The sequence below is a fragment of the Heptranchias perlo genome, chromosome 15 (genome assembly GCF_035084215.1).
Source record: "Heptranchias perlo isolate sHepPer1 chromosome 15, sHepPer1.hap1, whole genome shotgun sequence".
Classification (NCBI taxonomy): Eukaryota; Metazoa; Chordata; class Chondrichthyes; order Hexanchiformes; family Hexanchidae; genus Heptranchias; species Heptranchias perlo.
The window spans coordinates 2,406,220-2,431,954 of NC_090339.1; the positions used below are offsets into that span (position 1 = coordinate 2,406,220).

The 25,735-nt window shown below is 53.7% G+C and overlaps 1 protein-coding gene across 4 annotated transcripts in view; it reads right to left on the minus strand.

Annotated features, from left to right (window-relative positions):
• Window positions 1-25,735, minus strand: part of si:dkey-172j4.3 (diacylglycerol kinase delta) — a 288,264-nt gene that overhangs the window by 53,023 nt on the left and 209,506 nt on the right. For 3 of the 4 annotated variants that reach the window (XM_067996769.1, XM_067996766.1, XM_067996770.1), the window contains exons 9-15: window positions 22,195-22,357; window positions 21,269-21,377; window positions 19,574-19,713; window positions 15,277-15,361; window positions 7,992-8,083; window positions 6,231-6,330; window positions 145-406 (exon numbers count right to left, since the gene is read on the minus strand). In XM_067996769.1, coding sequence (XP_067852870.1) covers window positions 145-406; window positions 6,231-6,330; window positions 7,992-8,083; window positions 15,277-15,361; window positions 19,574-19,713; window positions 21,269-21,377; window positions 22,195-22,357 — 951 coding nt within the window. The remainder of the gene's footprint in view (window positions 1-144; window positions 407-6,230; window positions 6,331-7,991; window positions 8,084-15,276; window positions 15,362-19,573; window positions 19,714-21,268; window positions 21,378-22,194; window positions 22,358-25,735) is intronic. The other variant, XM_067996767.1, reaches the window with a different exon arrangement.

The following is a 25,735-nucleotide window of genomic DNA, read 5'->3' on the forward strand; positions in this document are numbered from 1 at the left end:
ATTCCATTCCCGACCCATTCCACACCTGATCCAGTGCAGAGTGAGCCCCAATCTACCCCTGACCCAATCTTATGCTGTCTCCAGGACCTTGTGCTAACTCCTTAATTGGCTAAGCATTGAAAGCTATCTTTCTGTGAGTGTTACCTTTTTCTGTTTGTTCGATGATCTGTCTCAAAGCTTTCTTCAAACTGTTGGCTCGTAACATTAGTTGTTGCTTTGACTTGAATATTTTAGGTGCACAGTTTGTATCTGAGCTGTTGTCTGATCGACCTCCATTTTCTGTACATTTGTTCTCGTCCCCGCCAGCGGTGGATGGTGGGGAGCTGCCAGCCGGTACAATCACCGCCTGCGATTCATCGCTCAGAGCCTTCACCAGGGAGTCCAGCTTCTGGGTTAACATTGCACACTGTGAGAGAGCAACACAGTCACATCACCTCCATCAGGTGGCATTCAAATCTCCACATTTCCTTTCTTCCTCAGGTGAAGTTGTTGACTCTCCCTGTGATAAAGCTCAGGGATACGGCCCAGGGGGATGGCCCACGGGGACGGCCCAGGGATACGGCCCAGGGATACTGCCCAGGGATACTGCCCAGGGATACTGCCCAGGGATACGGCCCAGGGATACGGGCCAGGGGGACGGCCCAGGGATACGGCACAGGGATATGGCCCAGGGATACGGCCCAGGGATACGGCCCAGGGGGACGGCCCAGGGATACGGCCCAGGGGGATGGCCCAGGGATACGGCCCAGGGATACGGCCCAGGGGGACGGCCCAGGGGGACGGCCCAGGGATACGGCCCAGGGGGACGGCCCAGGGATACGGCCCAGGGGGACGGCCCAGGGATACGGCCCAGGGGGACGGCCCAGGGGGACGGCCCAGGGATACGGCCCAGGGATACGGCCCAGGGGGACGGCTCAGGGATATGGCCCAGGGATACAGCCCAGGGGGACGGCTCAATGATACGGCTCAGGGGGACGGCCCAGGGATACGGCCCAGGGGGACGGCTCAGTGATATGGCACAGGGGGACGGCCCAGGGATACGGCCCAGGGGGACGGCCCAGGGATACGGCCCAGCGGGACGGCCCAGCGGGACGGCCCAGCGGGACGGCCCAGGGATGCGGCCCAGGGATACGGCTCCGGGGCACGGCTCAGGGGGACGGCGCAGGGGGACGGCCCAGGGGGACGGCCCAGGGGGACGGCCCAGGGATACGGCCCAGGGGGACGGCCCAGGGGGACGGCCCAGGGGGACGGCCCAGGGGGACGGCCCAGGGATACGGCCCAGGGATACGGCCCAGGGGGACGGCCCAGGGATACGGCCCAGGGAGACGGCCCAGGTATACGGCCCAGGTATACGGCCCAGGGGGACGGCCCAGGGGGACGGCCCAGGGATACGGCCCAGGGATACGGCCCAGGGGGACGGCCCAGGGGGACGGCCCAGGGATACGGCCCAGGGATACGGCCCAGGGGGACGGCTCAGGGATATGGCCCAGGGATACGGCCCAGGGGGACGGCTCAATGATACGGCTCAGGGGGACGGCCCAGGGATACGGCCCAGGGGGACGGCTCAGTGATATGGCACAGGGGGACGGCCCAGGGATACGGCCCAGGGGGACGGCCCAGGGGGACGGCCCAGGGATACGGCCCAGGGGGACGGCCCAGGGGGACGGCCCAGGGATACGGCCCAGGGGGACGGCCCAGGGATACGGCCCAGGGGGACGGCCCAGGGGGACGGCCCAGGGATACGGCCCAGGGGGACGGCCCAGCGGGATGGCCCAGGGAGACGGCCCAGGGAGACGGCCCAGGGAGACGGCCCAGGGAGACGGCCCAGCGGGATGGCCCATGGATACGGCCCAGGGATACAGCCCAAGGGGACGGCTCCGGGTCACGGCCCAGGGGGACGGCCCAGGGGGACGGCCCCGGGGGACGGCCCCGAGGGACGGCCCAGGGGGACGGCCCAGGGGGACGGCCCAGGGGGACGGCCCAGGGGGATGGCCCATGGATACGGCCCAGGGGGATGGCCCAGGGGGACGGGCCAGGGATACAGCCCAGGGGGACGGCTCCGGGGCACGGCTCAGGGGGACGGCCCAGGGGGACGGCTCAGGGGGATGGCTCAGGGGGACGGCCCAGGGATACGGCCCAGTGGGACGGCCCAGGGATACGGCCCAGGGGGATGGCCCACGGGGACGGCCCAGGGATACGGCCCAGGGATACTGCCCAGGGATACTGCCCAGGGATACGGCCCAGGGATACGGGCCAGGGATACGGGCCAGGGATACGGGCCAGGGGGACGGCCCAGGGATACGGCACAGGGATATGGCCCAGGGGGATGGCCCAGGGATACGGCCCAGGGGGACGGCCCAGGGATACGGCCCAGGGATACGGCCCAGGGATACGGCCCAGGGGGACGGCCCAGGGGGACGGCCCAGGGATACGGCCCAGGGGGACGGCCCAGGGATACGGCCCAGGGGGACGGCCCAGGGGGACGGCCCAGGGGGACGGCCCAGGGATACGGCCCAGGGGGACGGCTCAGGGATATGGCCCAGGGATACGGCCCAGGGGGACGGCTCAATGATACGGCTCAGGGGGACGGCCCAGGGATACGGCCCAGGGGGACGGCTCAGTGATATGGCACAGGGGGACGGCCCAGGGATACGGCCCAGGGATACGGCCCAGCGGGACGGCCCAGCGGGACGGCCCAGCGGGACGGCCCAGGGATGCGGCCCAGGGGGACGGCCCAGGGGGACGGCCCAGGGGGACGGCCCAGGGATACGGCTCCGGGGCACGGCTCAGGGGGACGGCGCAGGGGGACGGCCCAGGGGGACGGCCCAGGGATACGGCCCAGGGGGACGGCCCAGGGGGACGGCCCAGGGGGACGGCCCAGGGGGACGGCCCAGGGGGACGGCCCAGGGATACGGCCCAGGGATACGGCCCAGGGGGACGGCCCAGGGATACGGCCCAGGGAGACGGCCCAGGTATACGGCCCAGGGGGACGGCCCAGGGGGACGGCCCAGGGATACGGCCCAGGGATACGGCCCAGGGGGACGGCCCAGGGGGACGGCCCAGGGATACGGCCCAGGGGGACGGCCCAGGGGGACGGCCCAGGGGGACGGCCCAGGGGGACGGCCCAGGGGGACGGCCCATGGGGACGGCCCAGCGGGACGGCCCAGCGGGACGGCCCAGGGATACGGCCCAGGGGGACGGCCCAGGGATACGGCCCAGGGGGACGGCCCAGGGGGACGGCCCAGGGATACGGCCCAGGGATACGGCCCAGGGGGACGGCTCAGGGATACGGCCCAGGGATACGGCCCAGGGGGACGGCTCAATGATACGGCTCAGGGGGACGGCTCAGGGGGACGGCCCAGGGATACGGCCCAGGGGGACGGCTCAGTGATATGGCACAGGGGGACGGCCCAGGGATACGGCCCAGGGGGACGGCCCAGGGATACGGCCCAGGGGGACGGCCCAGGGGGACGGCCCAGGGGGACGGCCCAGGGATACGGCCCAGGGGGACGGCCCAGCGGGATGGCCCATGGATACGGCCCAGGGAGACGGCCCAGGGAGACGGCCCAGGGAGACGGCCCAGCGGGATGGCCCATGGATACGGCCCAGGGATACAGCCCAGGGGGACGGCTCCGGGTCACGGCTCAGGGGGACGGCCCAGGGGGACGGCCGAGGGGGACGGCCCATGGATACGGCCCAGGGATACGGCCCAGGGGGACGGCCCAGGGATACGGCCCAGGGATACGGCCCAGGGGGACGGCCCAGGGGGACGGCCCAGGGATACGGCCCAGGGGGACGGCCCAGGGATACGGCCCAGGGGGACGGCCCTGGGGGACGGCCCAGGGATACGGCCCAGGGGGACGGCCCAGGGGGACGGCCCCGGGGGACGGCCCCGGGGGACGGCCCAGGGGGACGGCCCAGGGGGACGGCCCAGGGGGATGGCCCATGGATACGGCCCAGGGGGAAGGCCCAGGGGGATGGCCCAGGGATACAGCCCAGGGGGACGGCTCCGGGGCACGGCTCAGGGGGACGGCCCAGGGGGACGGCTCAGGGGGACGGCTCAGGGGGACGGCCCAGGGATACGGCCCAGTGGGACGGCCCAGGGATACGGCCCAGTGGGACGGCCCAGGGATACGGCCCAGCGGGTCGGCCCAGGGATACGGCCCAGCGGGTCGGCCCAGGGATACGGCCCAGCGGGTCGGCCCAGGGATACGGCCCAGGGATACGGCCCAGGGATACGGCCCAGGGGGACGGCCCTGGGGGACGGCCCTGGGGGACGGCCCAGGGGGACGGCCCAGGGGGACGGCCCAGGGGGACGGCCCAGGGGTCGGCCCAGGGGGACGGCCCATGGATACGGCCCAGGGGGAAGGCCCAGGGGGATGGCCCAGGGATACAGCCCAGGGGGACGGCTCCGGGGCACGGCTCAGGGGGACGGCCCAGGGGGACGGCTCAGGGGGACGGCCCAGGGGGACGGCCCAGGGGGACGGCCCAGGGGGACGGCCCAGGGGGACGACCCAGGGGGACGACCCAGGGGGACGACCCAGGGGGACGACCCAGGGGGACGACCCAGGGCGACGACCCAGGGCGACGACCCAGGGGGACGACCCAGGGGGACGACCCAGGGGGACGACCCAGGGGGACGACTCAGGGGGACGACTCAGGGGGACGACTCAGGGGGACGGCCCAGGGGGACGGCCCAGGGGGACGGCCCAGGGGGACGGCTCAGGGCTCGGCCCAGGGGGATGGCCCATGGATACGGCCCAGGGGGATGGCCCAGGGATACAGCCCAGGGGGACGGCTCAGGGGGACGGCTCAGGGGGACGGCTCAGGGGGACGGCCCAGGGGGACGGCCCAGGGGGACGGCCCAGGGGGACGGCCCAGGGGGACGGCCCAGGGGGACGTCCCAGGGGGACGACCCAGGGGGACGACCCAGGGGGACGACCCAGGGGGACGGCTCAGGGGGACGGCTCAGGGGGACGGCCCAGGGGGACGGCTCAGGGGGACGGCCCAGGGAGACGGCCCAGGGAGACGGCCCAGGGATACGGCCCAGCGGGTCGGCCCAGGGATACGGCCCAGGGATACGGCCCAGGGGGACGGCCCAGGGGGACGGCCCAGGGGGACGGCCCTGGGGGACGGCCCAGGGGGACGGCCCTGGGGGACGGCCCAGGGGGACGGCCCAGGGGGACGGCCCAGGGGGACGGCCCAGGGGGACGGCCCAGGGGGACGGCCCAGGGGTCGGCCCAGGGGGATGGCCCATGGATACGGCCCAGGGGGATGGCCCAGGGGGATGGCCCAGGGATACAGCCCAGGGGGATGGCTCCGGGGCACGGCTCAGGGGGACGGCCCAGGGGGACGGCTCAGGGGGACGGCCCAGGGGGACGGCTCAGGGGGACGGCCCAGGGGGACGACCCAGGGGGACGACTCAGGGGGACGACTCAGGGGGACGACTCAGGGGGACGACTCAGGGGGACGACTCAGGGGGACGATCCAGGGGGACGGCTCAGGGGGACGGTCCAGGGGGACGGTCCAGGGGGACGGTCCAGGGGGACGGTCCAGGGGTACAGCTGTTGCCAGGGACAACTGTTGCCAGGGTACGATAGTCGCCAGGTTACGGCTCAGGATCCACTGGATAGTGAACAGGCCAGTGCCCAGGATTGAGATGGGCTAATGTCCCCCTATAGTGATGGGGGTATTGTCCCGGAATAATGTCATTGGATAGAGATTGGGATAGTGTCGCTGGATAAATGAGACAGTGAATGGGTTAATGTCCCGGATAGTGATCGGCATAATGTGTCTGGATAATCAGGTTAATGCCCGGAGTGAGATCAGGATAGCAACCCCGAATAGTTAAGATAGTCCTCAGATAATGATCGGGATACTGACCCCGGAGAGGGGTCGGGATACTGACCCCGGAGAGGGGTCGGGATACTGACCCCGGAGAGGGGTCGGGATACTGACCCCGGAGAGGGGTCGGGATAGTGACCCCGGAGAGGGATTGACCCTGGATAGAGAATGGGATAGTGTCACTGGAGAGAGATTGGGATAACATCCCTGAATAGAGTCAGATAGTGTTACCAAATAGGGATCGGGAATGAGTCCATGGATAAGGATCGGGAAAGCTCCGAGGATAGGTATTGGGATAGCGTACCCCCATAACGATCGGGATAGTGTCCGTGGATAGAAATCAGGAATGTCTCTGGATTGTGGTTATTTCTGTGCAAAACACCCACCTTGTTCGTCATTGTCTCTGCTTCTTCCTTATTTTCCTCGGCCTTCTTGTAGGCTTTTCCAACTTCCGCTATGAAGTCACTTACTGTCTCACAGAGAAACCTGCAGATCAGCAGAAGGCAAAACTAAAGATCAGACGTAAGAGAAACAGAGGGGAGTAAAGAGAAGAACAATAAAGAGAGGAATAATAAAGAGAGGAGTAATAAAGAGAGGAATAATAGAGGGAAGGAGTAATAAAGAGAGGAGTAATAAAGAGAGGAATAATAGAGGGGAGGAGTAATAAAGAGAGGAGTAATAAAGAGAGGAATAATAGAGGGGAGGAGTAATAAAGAGAGGAGTAATAAAGAGAGGAATAATAGAGGGGAGGAATAATAAAGAGAGGAGTAATAAAGAGAGGAATAATAGAGGGGAGGAATAATAAAGAGAGGAATAATAGAGAGGAGATGAAAAACACAACAGTGACCTCCCTCCATGCACCGTGTCCTTTACAATAGCGGGGTCTTCAGCCCCAGGTAGGTCCACCCTCCTGTGGTACTCCTGCAGCAGCAAGACCTCCAACTCAAGCAAGACAAGGGGCAGTGTTACCCTCGTCTCAACTCTGCCATTGTGGACAACGGGTGCAATTTTCTATTATCTTGTTAATGCTCACCATCCTTTACTGGATTCTGCACTCTCCAGCCACTAGTGCTACGAACCAAGCCCTCTGGGCAAGCTCTTCAGGATTCAGTCACCGATTCATATGAGGGGATAGCAGTCCCATCGCAACATTGAGCAAGGTGCATTCCGGAGGTGTACACTATTCTGATTTTAACATTCTCTGGTAATTGGAGCTCTTATGCTTTACAGAATAGCACTTTACAAAGGCTGGTGTAACAGAAGCAGAGTGAAATAATGCAGTTTAGTGCCCGGGGCCAAACTCTGAATCATTGCCTCACTACCATTCTCCAACATACAGGCAGGATCTAAGTGGTCTGACCTCTTTAGGATTAAGTCCTACTCGAGGCTTTGCTTCTGAAGATAATTCATGTCTGAATAGCGGATGCTGGTAATTGTATCCAGATCAGTGTCTATCTGTTGTCCAGGGTTCCTGGCATTCACAGGGCAGTGAGAGTCCATGATCTGTGCCCCTCCTTCAAAGTGCCCTCACTGGAAAAAGTTGGTGCTCTCACTCAAACCAATTCTGTGTGGTGTGGTGTTTATTTTTCAAATTTCCTCCCCTCTTCTCTTGAAGGTGCGGACTCCTTGCAGGTGCACGGTCCCAGGGGCACCACACTCCAGTGTCTACTCTTGGCATGTGACCCTAGATGGTGTTGGCAGAACATTTGAGACATCACAGCTGATCCAGACCCTGTCCTCCCCGATGTACAAATGTGCACCGTTTTGACTGGGAATCACCGGCTAGCAGTAGGAACCCTTGGGCGATTTTTCAACTGTACAATCCCAGGACCTCATTGCCCCTGGTACCACTCACTTTCTGGCCTGACCCATGTAGACAGGGCAATGGGGTGAAGTACTGGAGGGAACAGTACTCTGCAGGAGAAGAGAGAACTGAGTGACAGGCAGGAAATGACACCATCACTGAAGAACGCAAGCTCAACTATTGCTGGTCAGGCAAAAATACAGAGCTAGAAGAAGATGTCAGAGCTCCTGGTACCTGACAGGTCGTTGGGTTCAGCCCTGTTGGTGAGCAGGCACCCTTTAACCAGTTAGCAAAAACAGCAAACAGGCAGATTGATTGAGCTCATCAGGTGTAAAGAGCTTACCTGGCGGAGGAAATGACATCAGAGTGCTGGTCGGAATTGAGTACTTTTGTTAAATGATAAACAACTGAATCAGCATACTGAGATATCGGACCCTGCGGAAAGAGAAAGACAACAGTCCAGATTATCACATCAATACTCAACACCTCACTATACCTGGACAGTACAACAGGGACTGTAACAGCACTGACTGTACGACAGGGACTGTAACAACACTGACTGTACGACAGGGACTGTAACAACACTGACTATACAACAGGGACTGTAACAACACTGACTATACAACAGGGACTGTAACAGCACTGACAGTACGACAGGGACTGTAACAGCACTGACTGTACGACAGGGACTGTAACAGCACTGACTGTACGACAGGGACTGTAACAGCACTGACTGTACGACAGGGACTGTAACAGCACTGACTGTACGACAGGGACTGTAACAGCACTGACTGTACGACAGGGACTGTAACAGCACTGACTGTACGACAGGGACTGTAACAGCACTGACTGTACGACAGGGACTGTAACAGCACTGACTGTACGACAGGGACTGTAACAGCACTGACTGTACGACAGGGACTGTAACAGCACTGACTGTACGACAGGGACTGTAACAGCACTGACTGTACGACAGGGACTGTAACAACACTGACTGTACGACAGGGACTGTAACAGCACTGACTGTACGACAGGGACTGTAACAGCACTGACTGTACGACAGGGACTGTAACAGCACTGACTGTACGACAGGGACTGTAACAGCACTGACTGTACGACAGGGACTGTAACAGCACTGACTGTACGACAGGGACTGTAACAGCACTGACTGTACGACAGGGACTGTAACAGCACTGACTGTACGACAGGGACTGTAACAGCACTGACTGTACGACAGGGACTGTAACAACACTGACTGTACGACAGGGACTGTAACAACGCTGACTGTACGACAGGGACTGTAACAGCACTGACTGTACGACAGGGACTGTAACAGCACTGACTGTACGACAGGGACTGTAACAGCACTGACTGTATGACAGGGACTGTAACAACACTGACTGTATGACAGGGACTGTAACAACGCTGACTGTATGACAGGGACTGTAACAACGCTGACTGTACGACAGGGACTGTAACAACACTGACTGTACGACAGGGACTGTAACAACACTGACTATACGACAGGGACTGTAACAGCACTGACTGTACGACAGGGACTGTAACAGCACTGACTGTACGACAGGGACTGTAACAGCACTGACTGTACGACAGGGACTGTAACAGCACTGACTGTATGACAGGGACTGTAACAACACTGACTGTATGACAGGGACTGTAACAACACTGACTGTACGACAGGGACTGTAACAACACTGACTGTACGACAGGGACTGTAACAACACTGACTGTATGACAAGGACTGTAACAACGCTGACTGTATGACAGGGACTGTAACAACACTGACTGTATGACAGGGACTGTAACAACACTGACTGTATGACAGGGACTGTAACAACACTGACTGTATGACAGGGACTGTAACAACGCTGACTGTATGACAGGGACTGTAACAACACGGGCTGTATGACAGGGACTGTAACAACACTGACGGTGCAACAGGGACTGTAACAACACTGACTGTAGAACAGGGACTGTAACAACGCTGACTGTACGACAGGGACTGTAACAGCGCTGACTGTACGACAGGGACTGTAACAGCACTGACTGTACGACAGGGACCGAAGGAGACACTGACTGTACAACGGGGACTGTAGGAGGCACTGACTGTACAACGGGGACTGTAGGAGGCACTGACTGTACAACGGGATCTGTAGGAGGCACTGACTGTACAGCGGGGACTGTAGGAGGCACTGACTGTACAACGGGGACTGTAGGAGGCACTGACTGTACAACGGGATCTGTAGGAGGCACTGACTGTACAGCGGGGACTGTAGGAGGCACTGACTGTACAACGGGGACTGTAGGAGACACTGACTGTACAACGGGGACTGTAGGAGGCACTAACTGTACAACGGGGACTGTAGGAGACACTGACTGTACAATGGGGACTGTAGGAGGCACTGACTGTACAACGGGGACTGTAGGAGACATTAACTGTACAACGGGGACTGTAGGAGGCACTGACTGTACAACGGGGACTATAGGAGGCACTGACTGTACAACGGGGACTGTAGGAGACACTGACTGTACAACGGGGACTGTAGGAGACACTGACTGTACAACGGGGACTGTAGGAGGCACTGACTGTACAACGGGGACTGTAGGAGGCACTGACTGTACAATGGGGACTTTGGTAAGTTTTAACCCGGTTCTTTCAATGCAGATCACAAATTTGTTTCTGATGGGCACTGAACTGACTCAGAGAGGCCACACTGTGGAAACTTCACTCTGGTGCACTGGAGAGCTCGATGAGGGTGAGATGAAAAATAAATCAAACCATTGAGCTGAGAAGAGTAGGAAATGAAACTTTAACCCATGGCAGTCGGAGCCCAGCTCCCTCCTGCTTCGTTGGACTCAGCCAGTGACACTCTCCAAACCATTCCTACATCCTGTCAATCATCCTAACGACATCCCTACCCCCCCCAACTGGTTACCATCCACATCCCTCAGTCATGTCATTAAAGGAAGAAAGGACATTCAAAAGCGTTTCACAGCCAATGAAGTACTTTTTGAAGTGTTGTCACTGTTGTAATGTAGGAAACATGGCAGCCAATTTGTGCACAGCAAGATCCCACAAACAGCAATGAAATAAATGACCAGATATTTGTTAGTGTTGGTCGAAGGATAAATATTAGCCAGGACAATTCCCCCACTCTTCTTTGATTAGTGCTATGGGATCTATTCTGCCCACCTCAGAGGGCAGATGGTCTCAGATTATAAAAGACAGCATCTCCAACAGTGCAGCACTCCCTCAGTACTCCACTGGAGTGTCAGTCTAAGTCAGGTGCTCAAGTCTCCAGAGTGCAGCTTGAAACTTCTAACTCAAAGACGAGAGAACTGCCAAATAAATCAAGGTCACACTCATCGCTGCAATTATCATCCCACCTCTTCTCAGTCATTGCCCCTCCTCCCGTCAATCAATCAGTGTGAATAAAATAGTGATTACAGCCCCTCCTCCTGTCAATCAGTGTGATTACAACACAGTGATTACAGCCCCTCCTCCCGTCAATCAGTGTGATTACAATAGTGATTACATCCCCTCCTCCTGTCAATCAATCAGTGTGATTACAATACAGGGATTACAGCCCCTCCTCCTGTCAATCAATCAGTGTGATTACAATGCAGCGATTACAGCCCTTCCTCCTGTCAATCAATCAGTGTGATTACAATACAGGGATTACAGCCCTTCCTCCTGTCAATCAATCAGTGTGATTACGATACAGGGATTACAGCCCTTCCTCCTGTCAATCAATCAGTGTGATTACGATACAGGGATTACAGCCCTTCCTCCTGTCAATCAATCAGTGTGATTACGATACAGCGATTACAGCCCTTCCTCCTGTCAATCAATCAGTGTGATTACAATACAGGGATTACAGCCCCTCCTCCTGTCAATCAATCAGTGTGATTACAATACAGGGATTACAGCCCCTCCTCCTGTCAATCAATCAGTGTGATTACGATACAGGGATTACAGCTCTTCCTCCTGTCAATCAATCAGTGTGATTACGATACAGGGATTACAGCCCTTCCTCCTGTCAATCAATCAGTGTGATTACAATACAGGGATTACAGCCCCTCCTCCCATCAATCAATCAGTGTGATTACAATACAGGGATTACAGCCCCTCCTCCTGTCAATCAATCAGTGTGATTACGATACAGGGATTACAGCTCTTCCTCCTGTCAATCAATCAGTGTGAATACAATACAGGGATTACAGCCCTTCCTCCTGTCAATCAATCAGTGTAATTACGATACAGCGATTACAGCCCTTCCTCCTGTCAATCAATCAGTGTGAATACGATACAGGGATTACAGCCCTTCCTCCTGTCAATCAATCAGTGTGATTATGATACAGGGATTACAGCCCTTCCTCCTGTCAATCAATCAGTGTGATTACAATGCAGCGATTACAGCCCTTCCTCCTGTCAATCAATCAGTGTGATTACAATACAGGGATTACAGCCCCTCCTCCTGTCAATCAATCAGTGTGATTACGATACAGGGATTACAGCTCTTCCTCCTGTCAATCAATCAGTGTGAATACAATACAGGGATTACAGCCCTTCCTCCTGTCAATCAATCAGTGTAATTACGATACAGCGATTACAGCCCTTCCTCCTGTCAATCAATCGGTGTGAATACGATACAGGGATTACAGCCCTTCCTCCTGTCAATCAATCAGTGTGATTATGATACAGGGATTACAGCCCTTCCTCCTGTCAATCAATCAGTGTGATTACAATGCAGCGATTACAGCCCTTCCTCCCGTCAATCAATCAGTGTGAATAAAATAGTGATTACAGCCCCTCCTCCTGTCAATCAGTGTGATTACAATAGTGATTACAGCCCCTCCTCCTGTTAATCAATCAGTGTGATTACAATACAGTGATTACAGCCCCTCCTCCCGTCAATCAATCAGTGTGATTACAATAGTGATTACAGCCCCTCCTCCTGTCAATCAATCAGTGTGATTACAATACAGGGATTACAGCCCCTCCTCCTGTCAATCAATCAGTGTGATTACAATACAGGGATTACAGCCCTTCCTCCTGTCAATCAATCAGTGTGATTACGATACAGCGATTACAGCCCTTCCTCCTGTCAATCAATCAGTGTGATTACAATACAGGGATTACAGCCCCTCCTCCTGTCAATCAATCAGTGTGATTACAATACAGGGATTACAGCCCCTCCTCCTGTCAATCAATCAGTGTGATTACGATACAGGGATTACAGCTCTTCCTCCTGTCAATCAATCAGTGTGATTACGATACAGGGATTACAGCCCTTCCTCCTGTCAATCAATCAGTGTGATTACAATACAGGGATTACAGCCCCTCCTCCCATCAATCAATCAGTGTGATTACAATACAGGGATTACAGCCCCTCCTCCTGTCAATCAATCAGTGTGATTACGATACAGGGATTACAGCTCTTCCTCCTGTCAATCAATCAGTGTGAATACAATACAGGGATTACAGCCCTTCCTCCTGTCAATCAATCAGTGTAATTACGATACAGCGATTACAGCCCTTCCTCCTGTCAATCAATCAGTGTGAATACGATACAGGGATTACAGCCCTTCCTCCTGTCAATCAATCAGTGTGATTATGATACAGGGATTACAGCCCTTCCTCCTGTCAATCAATCAGTGTGATTACAATGCAGCGATTACAGCCCTTCCTCCTGTCAATCAATCAGTGTGATTACAATATAGGGATTACAGCCCCTCCTCCCATCAATCAATCAGTGTGATTACAATACAGGGATTACAGCCCCTCCTCCTGTCAATCAATCAGTGTGATTACGATACAGGGATTACAGCTCTTCCTCCTGTCAATCAATCAGTGTGAATACAATACAGGGATTACAGCCCTTCCTCCTGTCAATCAATCAGTGTAATTACGATACAGCGATTACAGCCCTTCCTCCTGTCAATCAATCGGTGTGAATACGATACAGGGATTACAGCCCTTCCTCCTGTCAATCAATCAGTGTGATTATGATACAGGGATTACAGCCCTTCCTCCTGTCAATCAATCAGTGTGATTACAATGCAGCGATTACAGCCCTTCCTCCCGTCAATCAATCAGTGTGAATAAAATAGTGATTACAGCCCCTCCTCCTGTCAATCAGTGTGATTACAACACAGTGATTACAGCCCCTCCTCCCGTCAATCAGTGTGATTACAATAGTGATTACAGCCCCTCCTCCTGTCAATCAATCAGTGTGATTACAATACAGTGATTACAGCCCCTCCTCCCGTCAATCAATCAGTGTGATTACAATAGTGATTACAGCCCCTCCTCCTGTCAATCAATCAGTGTGATTACAATACAGGGATTACAGCCCCTCCTCCTGTCAATCAATCAGTGTGATTATAATAGTGATTACATCCCCTCCTCCTGTCAATCAATCAGTGTGATTACGATACAGCGATTACAGCCCTTCCTCCTGTCAATCAATCAGTGTGATTACAATACAGGGATTACAGCCCCTCCTCCTGTCAATCAATCAGTGTGATTACAATACAGGGATTACAGCCCTTCCTCCTGTCAATCAATCAGTGTGATTACGATACAGGGATTACAGCCCTTCCTCCTGTCAGTCAATCAGTGTGATTACAATACAGGGATTACAGCCCTTCCTCCTGTCAATCAATCAGTGTGATTACGATACAGGGATTACAGCCCTTCCTCCTGTCAATCAATCAGTGTGATTACAATACAGGGATTACAGCCCCTCCTCCCATCAATCAATCAGTGTGATTATAATACAGGGATTACAGCCCCTCCTCCTGTCAATCAATCAGTGTGATTACGATACAGGGATTACAGCTCTTCCTCCTGTCAATCAATCAGTGTGATTACGATACAGGGATTACAGCCCTTCCTCCTGTCAATCAATCAGTGTGATTACAATACAGGGATTACAGCCCCTCCTCCCATCAATCAATCAGTGTGATTACAATACAGGGATTACAGCCCCTCCTCCTGTCAATCAATCAGTGTGATTACGATACAGGGATTACAGCTCTTCCTCCTGTCAATCAATCAGTGTGAATACAATACAGGGATTACAGCCCTTCCTCCTGTCAATCAATCAGTGTGATTACAATGCAGCGATTACAGCCCTTCCTCCTGTCAATCAATCAGTGTGATTACAATACAGGGATTACAGCCCTTCCTCCTGTCAATCAATCAGTGTGATTACGACACAGGGATTACAGCCCTTCCTCCTGTCAATCAATCAGTGTGATTACAATACAGGGATTACAGCCCTTCCTCCTGTCAATCAATCAGTGTGATTACAATACAGCGATTACAGCCCTTCCTCCTGTCAATCAATCAGTGTGATTACGATACAGGGATTACAGCCACTTCTCTCCCAACCTCTTTTGCTGTAAATTCCCTGGAGTAAAATTGTGCCTGTAATTTGGCTTAGAGGCGTTTTCAGTTTGTGATCCTGATACTGCTGAACTCTCAAACATAAATCCTGTGATTTATACTGGTTGACCAAAGCCTCCTCATAAATGGTTCATTTCTTGGGTCTATCCTGGATTCCATTAATATCACTCTTTAACCGGTGGGATTCTCGTACCTGGACCTGGGAGTCATCAATCTCATCTTCAGTCACCACGGGGAGCGGATGTTTCGTTGCTACTTCGTAGGTCATGATGCTCCACCTGTGGGGTGGAGGAAAATCCAACCAGTCATCACAGCCAGGCACTCCTCTAAACTGTTTCTGTGAGATGAGGGGATGGAGGAGATGGTGTATGTCCCCCAAATATTCACAAAGGGAGCAGCCTCACTCCCCAAATAAGACAAAAACCCACAGCCAGCCTTCCAAATGATCCATTTGAAAACTCCCAGACCCACGATAGACAGAGCTTCACAGTTGCAAGGAACATGTTCACTGTGTTACTGAGCAAGGGTCAAACTCTATAAAAGGGGTCCCGATGGTGAGACTCCCTCTACAAAAGGGGTCCCGATGGTAAGACTCCCTCTATAAAAGGGGTCCCGATGGTGAGACTCCCTCTATAAATGGGGTCCTGGTGGTGAGACTCCCTCTATAAAAGGGGTCCTGATAGTGAGACTCCCTCTATAAAAGGGGTCCCGACGGTGAGACTCCCTCTATAAAAGGGGTCCTGATAGTGAGACTCCCTCTATAAAAGGGGTCCTGATGGTGAGACTCCCTCTATAAATGGGGTCCTGGTGGTGAGACTCCCTCTATAAAAGGGGTCCTGATGGTGAGATTCCCTCTATAAAAGGGGTCCTGGAGATCAGACTGCCTCTATAAAAGGGGTCCTAGACTCACAGAATCATAGAATCGTTACAGCGCAGAAAGAGGCCATTCGACCCATCGAGTGTGTGCCGGCTCTTTGTAAGAGTAATCCATTTAGTCCCATTCTCCTGCTCTTTCCCCGTAGCCCTGCAAAGTTTTCCCTTCAAATATTTATCCAATTCCTTTTTGAAAGCCAAGACTGAATCTGCTACCACCATCCTTTCGGGCAGTGCATTCCAGGTCATAACCACTCACTGCGTAAAAAAGGTTGGCCTCACATCGCCTTTGGTTCTTTTGCCAATCACCTTAAATCTGTGTCCTCTGGTTCTCGACCCTTCCGCCAATGGGAACAGTTTCTCTTTATTTACTTTATCTAAACCTGACATGATTTTGAACACTTCTATTAAATCTCCTCTCAACCTTCTCTGCTCTAAGGAGAACAACCCCAGCTTCTCCAGTCTATCCATGTAACTGAAGTCCCTCATCCCTGGAATCATTCTAATAAATCTTTGCTGCACCCTCTCTAAGGCCTTCACATCCTTCCTAAAGTGCGGTGCCCAGAATTGGACACAATACTCCAATTGTGTCCGAACTAGTGTTTTATAAAGGTTCAACATAAACTTCTTGCTTTTGTACTCTATGCCTCTATTTATAAAGCCCAGGACCCCGTATGCTTTTTTAACCGCTTTCTCAACCTGCCCTGCCACCTTCAATGATTTGTGCACATATACCCCCAGATCTCTCTGTTCCTGAACCCCTTTTAGAATTGTGCCCTCTAGTTTATATTGCCTCCCCTCATTCTTCCTGTCAAAGTATATCACTTCGTACTCCTCTGAATTAAATTTCATCTGCCATGTGTCCGCCCATTCCACCAGCCTGTCTATATCCTCTTGAGGTCTATTACTATCCTCCTCACTGTTCACTACCCTTCCAAGTTTTGTGTCATCTGCAAATTTTGAAATTGTGCCCAGTACACCCAAGTCCAAGTCATTAATATATATCAAAAAAAGCAGTGGTCCCAGCACCGACCCCTGGGGAACACCACTGTACACCTCCCTCCAGTCCGAAAAACAACCATTCACCACTACTCTCTGTTTCCTGTCACTTAGCAAATTTCATATCCATGCTGCTACTGCCCCTTTTATTCCATGGGCTTCAATTTTATTGACAAGCCTATTATGTGGCACTTTATCAAACGCCTTTTGGAAGTCCATATACACTACATCAACCACATTGCCCTCATCAATCCTCTCTGTTACTTCATCAAAAAACTCAATCAAGTTAGTTAAACATGATTTGCCTTTAACAAATCCGTGCTGGCTTTCCCTTATTAATCCACACTTGTCCAAGTGACTTAATTTTGTCCTGGATTATTGTTTCTAAATGTTTCCCCACCACCGAGGTTAAACTGACTGGCCTGTAGTTGCTGGGTTTATCTTTACATCCTTTTTTGAACAAGGGTGTAACATTTGCAATTCTCCAGTCCTCTGGCACCACCCCTGTATCTAAGGATGTTTGGAAGATTATGGCCAGTACCTCCGCAATTTCCACCCTCACTAACCTAGGATGCACCTCATCTGGACCAGGTGTCTTATCTATTTTAAGTGCAGCCAGCCTTTCTAGTACCTCCTCTTTATCAATTTTCATCCCATCCAGTATCTCAACCACCTCCTCTTTTACTGTGACTTAGGCAGCATCTGAGTCCTAATGGTGAGTCTCCCCCTATAAAAGGGGTCCCGATGGGGAGATTCCCTCTATAAAAGGGGTCCCGGTGGGGAGACTCCCTCTATAAAAGGGGTCCCGGTGGGGAGATTCCCTCTATAAAAGGGGTCCCGGTGGGGAGATTCCCTCTATAAAAGGGGTCCCGGTGGGGAGACTCCCTCTATAAAAGGGGTCCCGATGGGGAGACTCCCTCTATAAAAGGGGTCCCGATGGGGAGATTCCCTCTATAAAAGGGGTCCCGATGAGGAGACTCCCTCTATAAAAGGGGTCCTGATGTTTAGACTCCCTCTATAAAGTGTGTGTAATACTGGGTGCAGGGAGAGAGGTCTCACTGCACCAGTCACTGCTGTTGCTGAGAGCAGCTAAATCAGGGCAGACTGAAGGTTTAACCACCAGAGGGAGCCCTAAATCCAGCCCCGTGTCTGTTCTCTCATTGATCACACTGCGAATGTGAGAATCACAGGATATTTACACATTGCTTAACTCACAGCAGTTTCTTCTGTAGACTCCTGCTCTCAGTGTGTGTTTTATATTAAGACACCCAGGTGAAGGGACGAGACCCATAGTGCAGGATATCACCCGGGTGAAGGGACGAGACCCATAGTGCAGGATATCACCCGGGTGAAGGGACGAGACCCATAGTGCAGGATATCACCCAGGGGAAGGGACGAGACCCATAGTGCAGGATATCACCCAGGGGAAGGGACCAGACCCATAGTGCAGGATATCACCCAGGGGAAGGGACGAGACCCATAGTGCAGGATATCACCCAGGGGAAGGGACCAGACCCATAGTGCAGGATATCACCCAGGGGAAGGGACGAGACCCATAGTGCAGGATATCACCCGGGTGAAGGGACCAGACCCATAGTGCAGGATATCACCCAGGGGAAGGGACGAGACCCATAGTGCAGGATATCACCCAGGGGAAGGGACGAGACCCATAGTGCAGGATATCACCCAGGGGAAGGGACGAGACCCATAGTGCAGGATATCACCCAGGGGAAGGGACGAGACCCATAGTGCAGGATATCACCCAGGGGAAGGGACGAGACCCATAGTGCAGGATATCACCCGGGTGAAGGGACGAGACCCATAGTGCAGGATATCACCCAGGGGAAGGGACGAGACCCATAGTGCAGGATATCACCCGGGTGAAAGGACAAGACCCATAGTGCAGGATATCACCCGGGTGAAGGGACGAGACCCATAGTGCAGGATATCACCCAGGGGAAGGGACAAGAGACAAAAAGGAATGGTCTAGTGGCAACAAGCTTGGGTTTCAAAAGTCTGCAGATTGTAGGAGGAAGGGAAGACTGGGGGAGGTGAGGAGTCCGGGGACAGGATGGGTGGGAGTAGGACACTCTTGATTTCAACAGTGAGGATGTGGGAAGGGGGAACAGGATGTGGACTTTTGGCGGAGCAAAGAGGAGAGTTCAGAGGAGCAGATGATATGAATAGAGGCCTTCAAAACCATGAGGGGTTTTGATAGAGTAAATAAGGAGAAACTTGTTCCACTGGCAGGAGTCGGTAACCAAAGTACACAGATTTAAGGTAATTGGAAAAAGAACCAGAGGGGAGATGAGGAGAAATTTTTTACGCAGTGAGTTGTGATGATCTGAATGCGCTGTCTGAAGGGGCGGTGGAAGCAGATTCAATAATAACTTTCAAAAGGGAATTGGATAAATACTTGACAAGGAAAAATCTTCAGGGCGATGGGAAAAGAGCAGGGGAATGGGACTAATTGGATAGATCTTTCAAAGAGCCAGCCCAGGCATGATGGGCCGAATGGCCTCCCTCTGTGTTGTATGTTTCTATGAATAAAGGAGTGAGTGTTTGGCAGAGAGCCCTGGCGTGGAGGCTGGAGATGGGAGAGAGATTCCAATCCCTACCTGTCCAGCATCTTGGTGGTGGCACGTTCCAGCTTGGCCACAACCTGAAGAAGCTGTGCATCATCGTCACATAATCCACCCCAGCCGAGAACCCGCGCCAGGTCATTGCCCGTCCCCAGGGGCAGCACTCCGAGCTTGCACTGTCAATGAGAAAAACACTTCAGCAAACAGCAACAACTCATGGTCAGCGCCAGCACTGCATCTCTGCATCCTCAGTACCATCCCCTCCTGTCTGTCCTCATTACTCCCCCCTCCTGTGTGTCCTCAGTACTACCCCCTCCTGTCTGTCTGTACTCAGGACCATCCCCTCCTGTCTGTCTGTGCTCAGTACTACCCGCTCCTGTCTGTCCTCAGTACCATCCCCTCCTGTCTGTCTACGCTCAGTACCATGCCCTCCTGTCTGTCTGTGCTCAGTACCATGCCCTCCTGTCTGTCTGTGCTCAGTACCATGCCCTCCTGTCTGTCTGTACTCAGTACCATCATCTCCTGTCTGTCTGTACTCAGTACCACCCGCTCCTGTCTGTCTGTGCTCAGTACCATCCCCTCCTGTCTGTCTGTGCTCAGTACCATCCCCTCCTGTCTGTCTGTCCTCAGTACCATCCCCTCCTGTCTGTCTGTCCTCAGTACCATCCCCTCCTGTCTGTCTGTACTCAGTACCACCCGCTCCTGTCTGTCTGTGCTCAGTACCATCCCCTCCTGTCTGTCTGTGCTCAGTACCATCCCCTCCTGTCTGTCTGTGCTCAGTACCATCCCCTCCTGTCTGTCTGTGCTCAGTACCATCCCCTCCTGTCTGTCTGTACTCAGTATCATCCCCTCCTGTCTGTCTACCCTCAGTACCATCCCCTCCTGTCTGTCTGTACTCAGTATCATCCCCTCCTGTCTGTCTGTACTCAGTACCATCCCCTCCTGTCTGTCTGTCCTCAGTACCATCCCCTCCTGTCTGTCTGTCCTCAGTACCATCCCCTCCTGTCTGTCTACCCTCAGTACCATCCCCTCCTATCTGTCTACCCTCAGTACCATCCCCTCCTGTCTGTCTGTCCTCAGTACCATCCCCTCCTGTCTGTCTACCCTCAGTACCATCCCCTCCTGTCTGTCTGTCCTCTGTACCATCCCCTCCTGTCTGTCTGTCCTCAGTACCATCCCCTCCTATCTGTCTGTCCTCAGTACCATCCCCTCCTGTCTGTCTGTACTCAGTATCATCCCCTCCTGTCTGTCTGTCCTCAGTACCATCCCCTCCTGTCTGTCTGTCCTCAGTACCATCCCCTCCTGTCTGTCTGTACTCAGTACCATCCCCTCCTGTCTGTCTGTCCTCAGTACCATCCCCTCCTGTCTGTCTGTCCTCAGTACCATCCCCTCCTGTCTGTCTGTCCTCAGTACCATCCCCTCCTGTCTGTCTGTACTCAGTACCATCCCCTCCTGTCTGTCTGTCCTCAGTACCATCCCCTCCTGTCTGTCTGTACTCAGTACCATCCCCTCCTGTCTGTCTGTGCTCAGTATCATCCCCTCCTGTCTGTCTGTCCTCAGTACCATCCCCTCCTGTCTGTCTGTGCTCAGTACCTTCTCAAGGCCAATTAAGGATGGGCAATAAACGCCGGCCTCGCCAGCAACGCCCAAATCCCAAAATGAATTAAAAAAAACCTCTTAATGTCGAGCAAACAGTCAACACAATGATCGGAGTTCTAACCATTCACTGACCTGTTTGTGTAAACCGAGTTTATCGATTTCAGATAAAACCCACCCCACACTTCCATCACCTCCACACGCGAGGATTCGGAATGTAGCAAACTTCTGGAACAGACGGAGCCTGTGATGGAAGAAAAGCAGCTCAGCTTCTCGTGAAATAGAAAGAAAAGTTATGTCGAGACAGCAGGCAGTGTCAAGTTTCCAGATTGTTTGAAGCAACGACCCAGAATTTCCTCAGAGCTGCTCTCGCTCCCCGACCGAAACTTCGCCGGAAGTGCGGCGGGAAGTCCCGTTTACGTTGAAGTTACGCCGTTAAGCTCCGAGCAAATTCCGGGCCAATGTGTTTCCGCAGCGATAGTTTGGGAAGCGGTACAATCGGGTTGGTGAGGACAAGGTCCCAGTAATCATGTCAGGCAAATCACCGTGAAATGTTGGCCAAAAACTTCAACAAAGCTTCCCTAGGCCCTGCCAACTGATGGCAGGTTCCACACACCTGCTCAGAATCAGAAGGTCATGGGTTCAAGCCCCACTCCAGGACTTGAGCACGTAATCCAGGCTGACTCTCTCAGTGCAGTACTGAGGGAGTGCCGCACTGTCGGAGGGACCGTCTCTTGGTTGAGTTGTTAAACTATGACTGTTCTAGTGATTTGGGTGGGCATTAAAAGATTCCATGACATCATTCAACAAAGGTCAGGGAGTTCTCCCGGTGTCCTGGACAACATTCCTCGCTCAACCAACATCAGCAAAAACAGATTAACTGGTCATTCACGCCACTGCTTATGGGATGTTACTGGTACAAAATGGCTGACCTGTTTTCCTACAAAACTGCACTCCACAAATTGAATTATTATCTGACACACTTAAGGAATGTTTCGCAATGATAATCCGCGAGGGTTTTTTTTGTTGAACGTTGAGGAGCAGATGGGAGATGGACCTACCCGAGGTGGGGCCCACCAATCATCAGGTCGAACACCTGTGCCGGATTGAGGAGCTGTTTGAACTTCCTGAGGAACTTCACCCCCTGGTTATCACCGCTCTTGGAGTTCACCAGGACCAAGAGGGGACTGGTGCAGGACGAGGCACAAGTGGCCTTCCAGAACCCTGGGCAGAAACAAGGACAGTACACATGGCTGAGCAACATTACTTGGACTGAAAGACAAACACACAAAGAAACAGATAAGCAGAATGGGAATTTCCCAGGATAACAGGGGCCAAAATTCCTGCCCGGATTGGCTGGGGGTGGCCGGAATTTGACCGGAATCCATTTCTTTTCTATGCAGCCATTTTCCAGTGGGGGATTATGGGAAGGTCTTCCACCCGCCCACCCCCTCCTTATGTTAAGGGCCTGGGTCCGTGATAGTGCCCTTGCAACGCCTCTGTTGAACTCTCACCTCTTGAGGCTGTCCTAATGAGGCCTTTTGACAGGCCCCAATCCTTTGGCAGGGGAAAATAATCATTCCCGGGGGAATTGATTACCTATCTGAGGCACCACAATGGGTCCCATTTGGACTCCTGTGCTCTCCAGCCCCAGGAAGAGGCTCGGTCACCCAAGGCAGAGTTGGCTGGGGCTGTTCCACCCTCCAGCAAGCGCACTGCTGAGGCCCACTCGTAGGCCCTTCCCGGCCATGCAGGTGAGCCCCTCCCTGCAATTCGAGAGGGGTTCAGGCTTTGGGCTTGGGCTCCCTGCTCCACTTCACTTCCACCGGCAGAGTGCAGCCATCAGAAATTCGGCCCCGCAGTTTTGAGAAAACTCCTTATACAGCGGGCTGCTCGATCAGCCTCGAGGTAACATCCATGGCTGATCTTATTCCCCTTCCTTATAAGGGCAATAATAGAAGGAATTTAACCCCAAGGTCTGTGTTATTCCTGATTATAATCTCTAGCAAGCCTCCTCCTACTGAGGTGAGGCTAGCTGAAGTAAACCTGGTTCATCCCTTGCCCCCTTTTTTTTTGAACAAGTGTGTGACATTCACCATCTGCCAGTCCTTTGGTCCGATTCATGACTGGAGTGAGACTCTCCCTTTACAAGGGCTCCTGATGACGTTACTTCCTGGGTTAACTGGTGAACACAAAGCTTCACCTAACGATGGCCTTTTGAACCCATCAGTAACCCAGCTGCTGCCTGCGACTGGCCATTGTCTTAATTCAGTCAATTCACCTCTTCATTAGAAGTGAAACCTGGTACGGGCGAGCATGCCATACAGCGAGTCAGCTAAAGAAATCAGGGGCTCCTCGACCATTCCTCACCGTCACAGCAGGTGCAGCATTGGCACCCCCCTAAGTCACTCTGTCCCACATCCTGTGCATAGTTAACCCCTTCTACACTGCGCTTTTATTTGCAATCCGGAACTCTCTCCCCCAAAAGGCCATGGATGCTGGGGGGGTCAATTGGAGCTTTTGAGACTGAGATCGATGGATTTTTGTTGGGTGAGGGCATCAAGGGGTAGGGAGTAAAGGCGGGAAAATGGAGCTAAGATACAGACCAGCCATGATCTAATTGAATGGCAGAGCAGGTTCGAGGGGCTGAATGGCCTCCTCCTGTTCCTAATGTTCCATACAGGCAGGAGCTAGCTCAATACATTGGTCCATTTATACCTTCACGACACTGCATTCTGTTTCCATAGCAACCATTGGACCCAATAGTTTAGTGTTGGATGATAAGAGTCAGAGGTAATTTTTGAAAACCTATTTGCGAATATTCATGGTGCAGAGATGGAACTTCTTTCAGTACTCCCGAGTGAGGAACGAAAAGCAATTTGTAATCAGAGATAAGTGTCTCTGTTTAATGATGGTAAATGACACTTACTTACACTGTACAGAAATAGATGGTAAAGAGGGAGCTTTCACATCACAGAAAGAATCTCACCATTAGGACCCCTTTTATAGAGGGAGTCTCACCACCGGACCCCTTTTAAAGGGTTAACATGCAACCTTAACTGAATCCATGGCCCTGATATTCACGGGAGATGGGGAGGGAGCAGAGTTGCAGGGGCTAACCCGGAAATCCCAAGAACGCGGAGGCCCTGCCCGAATTTAACGGCAGGACCTCATTATAAATTTTTAACTCCGTTTCCCGCCTGGCAGCCGTACAGATTGACAGGCTGGCCATCCACCGGGCTGGAAAGCCAACGGCAGGAGGTCGTAGCCAGGGACCCTTGGGGATAGTCCCCAGCAATCAGGAAAGAGCGGAGCTTGGAGAGGGTGGTCAGTGCCCGGCAATGGGGAGGGAGGAATAGATCGGGGGTTGGAGAAGGGGATGGTGGGGGCGGGGGGTCAGCCGATCGTGGCAGCGAGGAGAATCTGCAATTGGCAGAAGGTTGGCTTGAGCAGCCATGGGGAAACATTCCTGCTCCTCCTGGCTCACAAGCAGTGCTATTAAAAGCACTTACCTGCTGGATCCGGAGCTGCTCCCGTCTCCATTTTGCTGCCAGGTTTCCCGAGCCCTGGAGAATTTAAATCAGGCTCCCAATTACACTGTGGGAGCCTGATGGAAATATTATAATGAAGTGTCCGGCCTCTTCAAGATGAGACATACACTCGCCTCACAACCGCCGTGAAAATGGCAGGTACGCAACGGGTTGGGGTCGTGTTCCCCATGTTTTAACTTTTAAACCCCCTCCCCCCCGACCCTCTCCCGCCCATCATGGTAGGGGTTAATATCGATCCCAATGTTTCAGCCCTCACCAGTCCATGCTCATGCTGCGTGTGTGTGCACATGTTTTTGCGTACGTGCCATTTGTGCCTGTTTGTGCATTTGTGTCTGTGTGTGCATGTATGTACACATCTGTGAGCATCTGTGTGTGTGTGTGTGTGTTTACTTGTGACTGTTTGCTTGTACCTTTCTGTGATTCTATGTTTGTATCCGTGTCTGTGTCTTTCTGTCTGTATGCCTGTATGTTCGTGCTTGTGTGTGTCTGTGTCTGTCTGCATATGTGTGTGTGTGTGTGTCCGTATCTGTCCAGGTGTCTGTGTGTGAGTATGTGTATATCTGGAATTGTGTGTGTGTGTCTGTGTCTGGATGTGTGTCTGTGTTTGTGCCTGTGTGTGTCGTGTCTGTGTCTGTGTCTGTGTCTGTGTCTGTGTGTGTGTCTGTGTGTGTGTGCGCGTCTTTGTATGCGTGCATCTGTGTGTGTGTGTGTGTGTGTGTGTGTGTGTGTGTGGTGTCTGCCAGTTAGCCTGACATCAGTCGTCAGGAAAATGCTGGAATCCATTATTAAGGAAGTGGTAACAGGGCACTTAGAAAATCATAATATGATTAGGCAGAGTCAACACAGTTTTATGAAAGGGAAATCGTGTTCGCCAAATTTATTAGAGGTTTTTGAGGATGTAACAAGCAGGGTAGATAAAGAGGAACCAGTGGATGTAGAATATTTGGATTTTCAAAAGGCATTCGATAAGGTGCCACATAAAAGGTTACTACGCATGTTAAGGGCTCATGGGGTTGGGGGTAATATATTAGCATGGATAGAGGATTGGTTA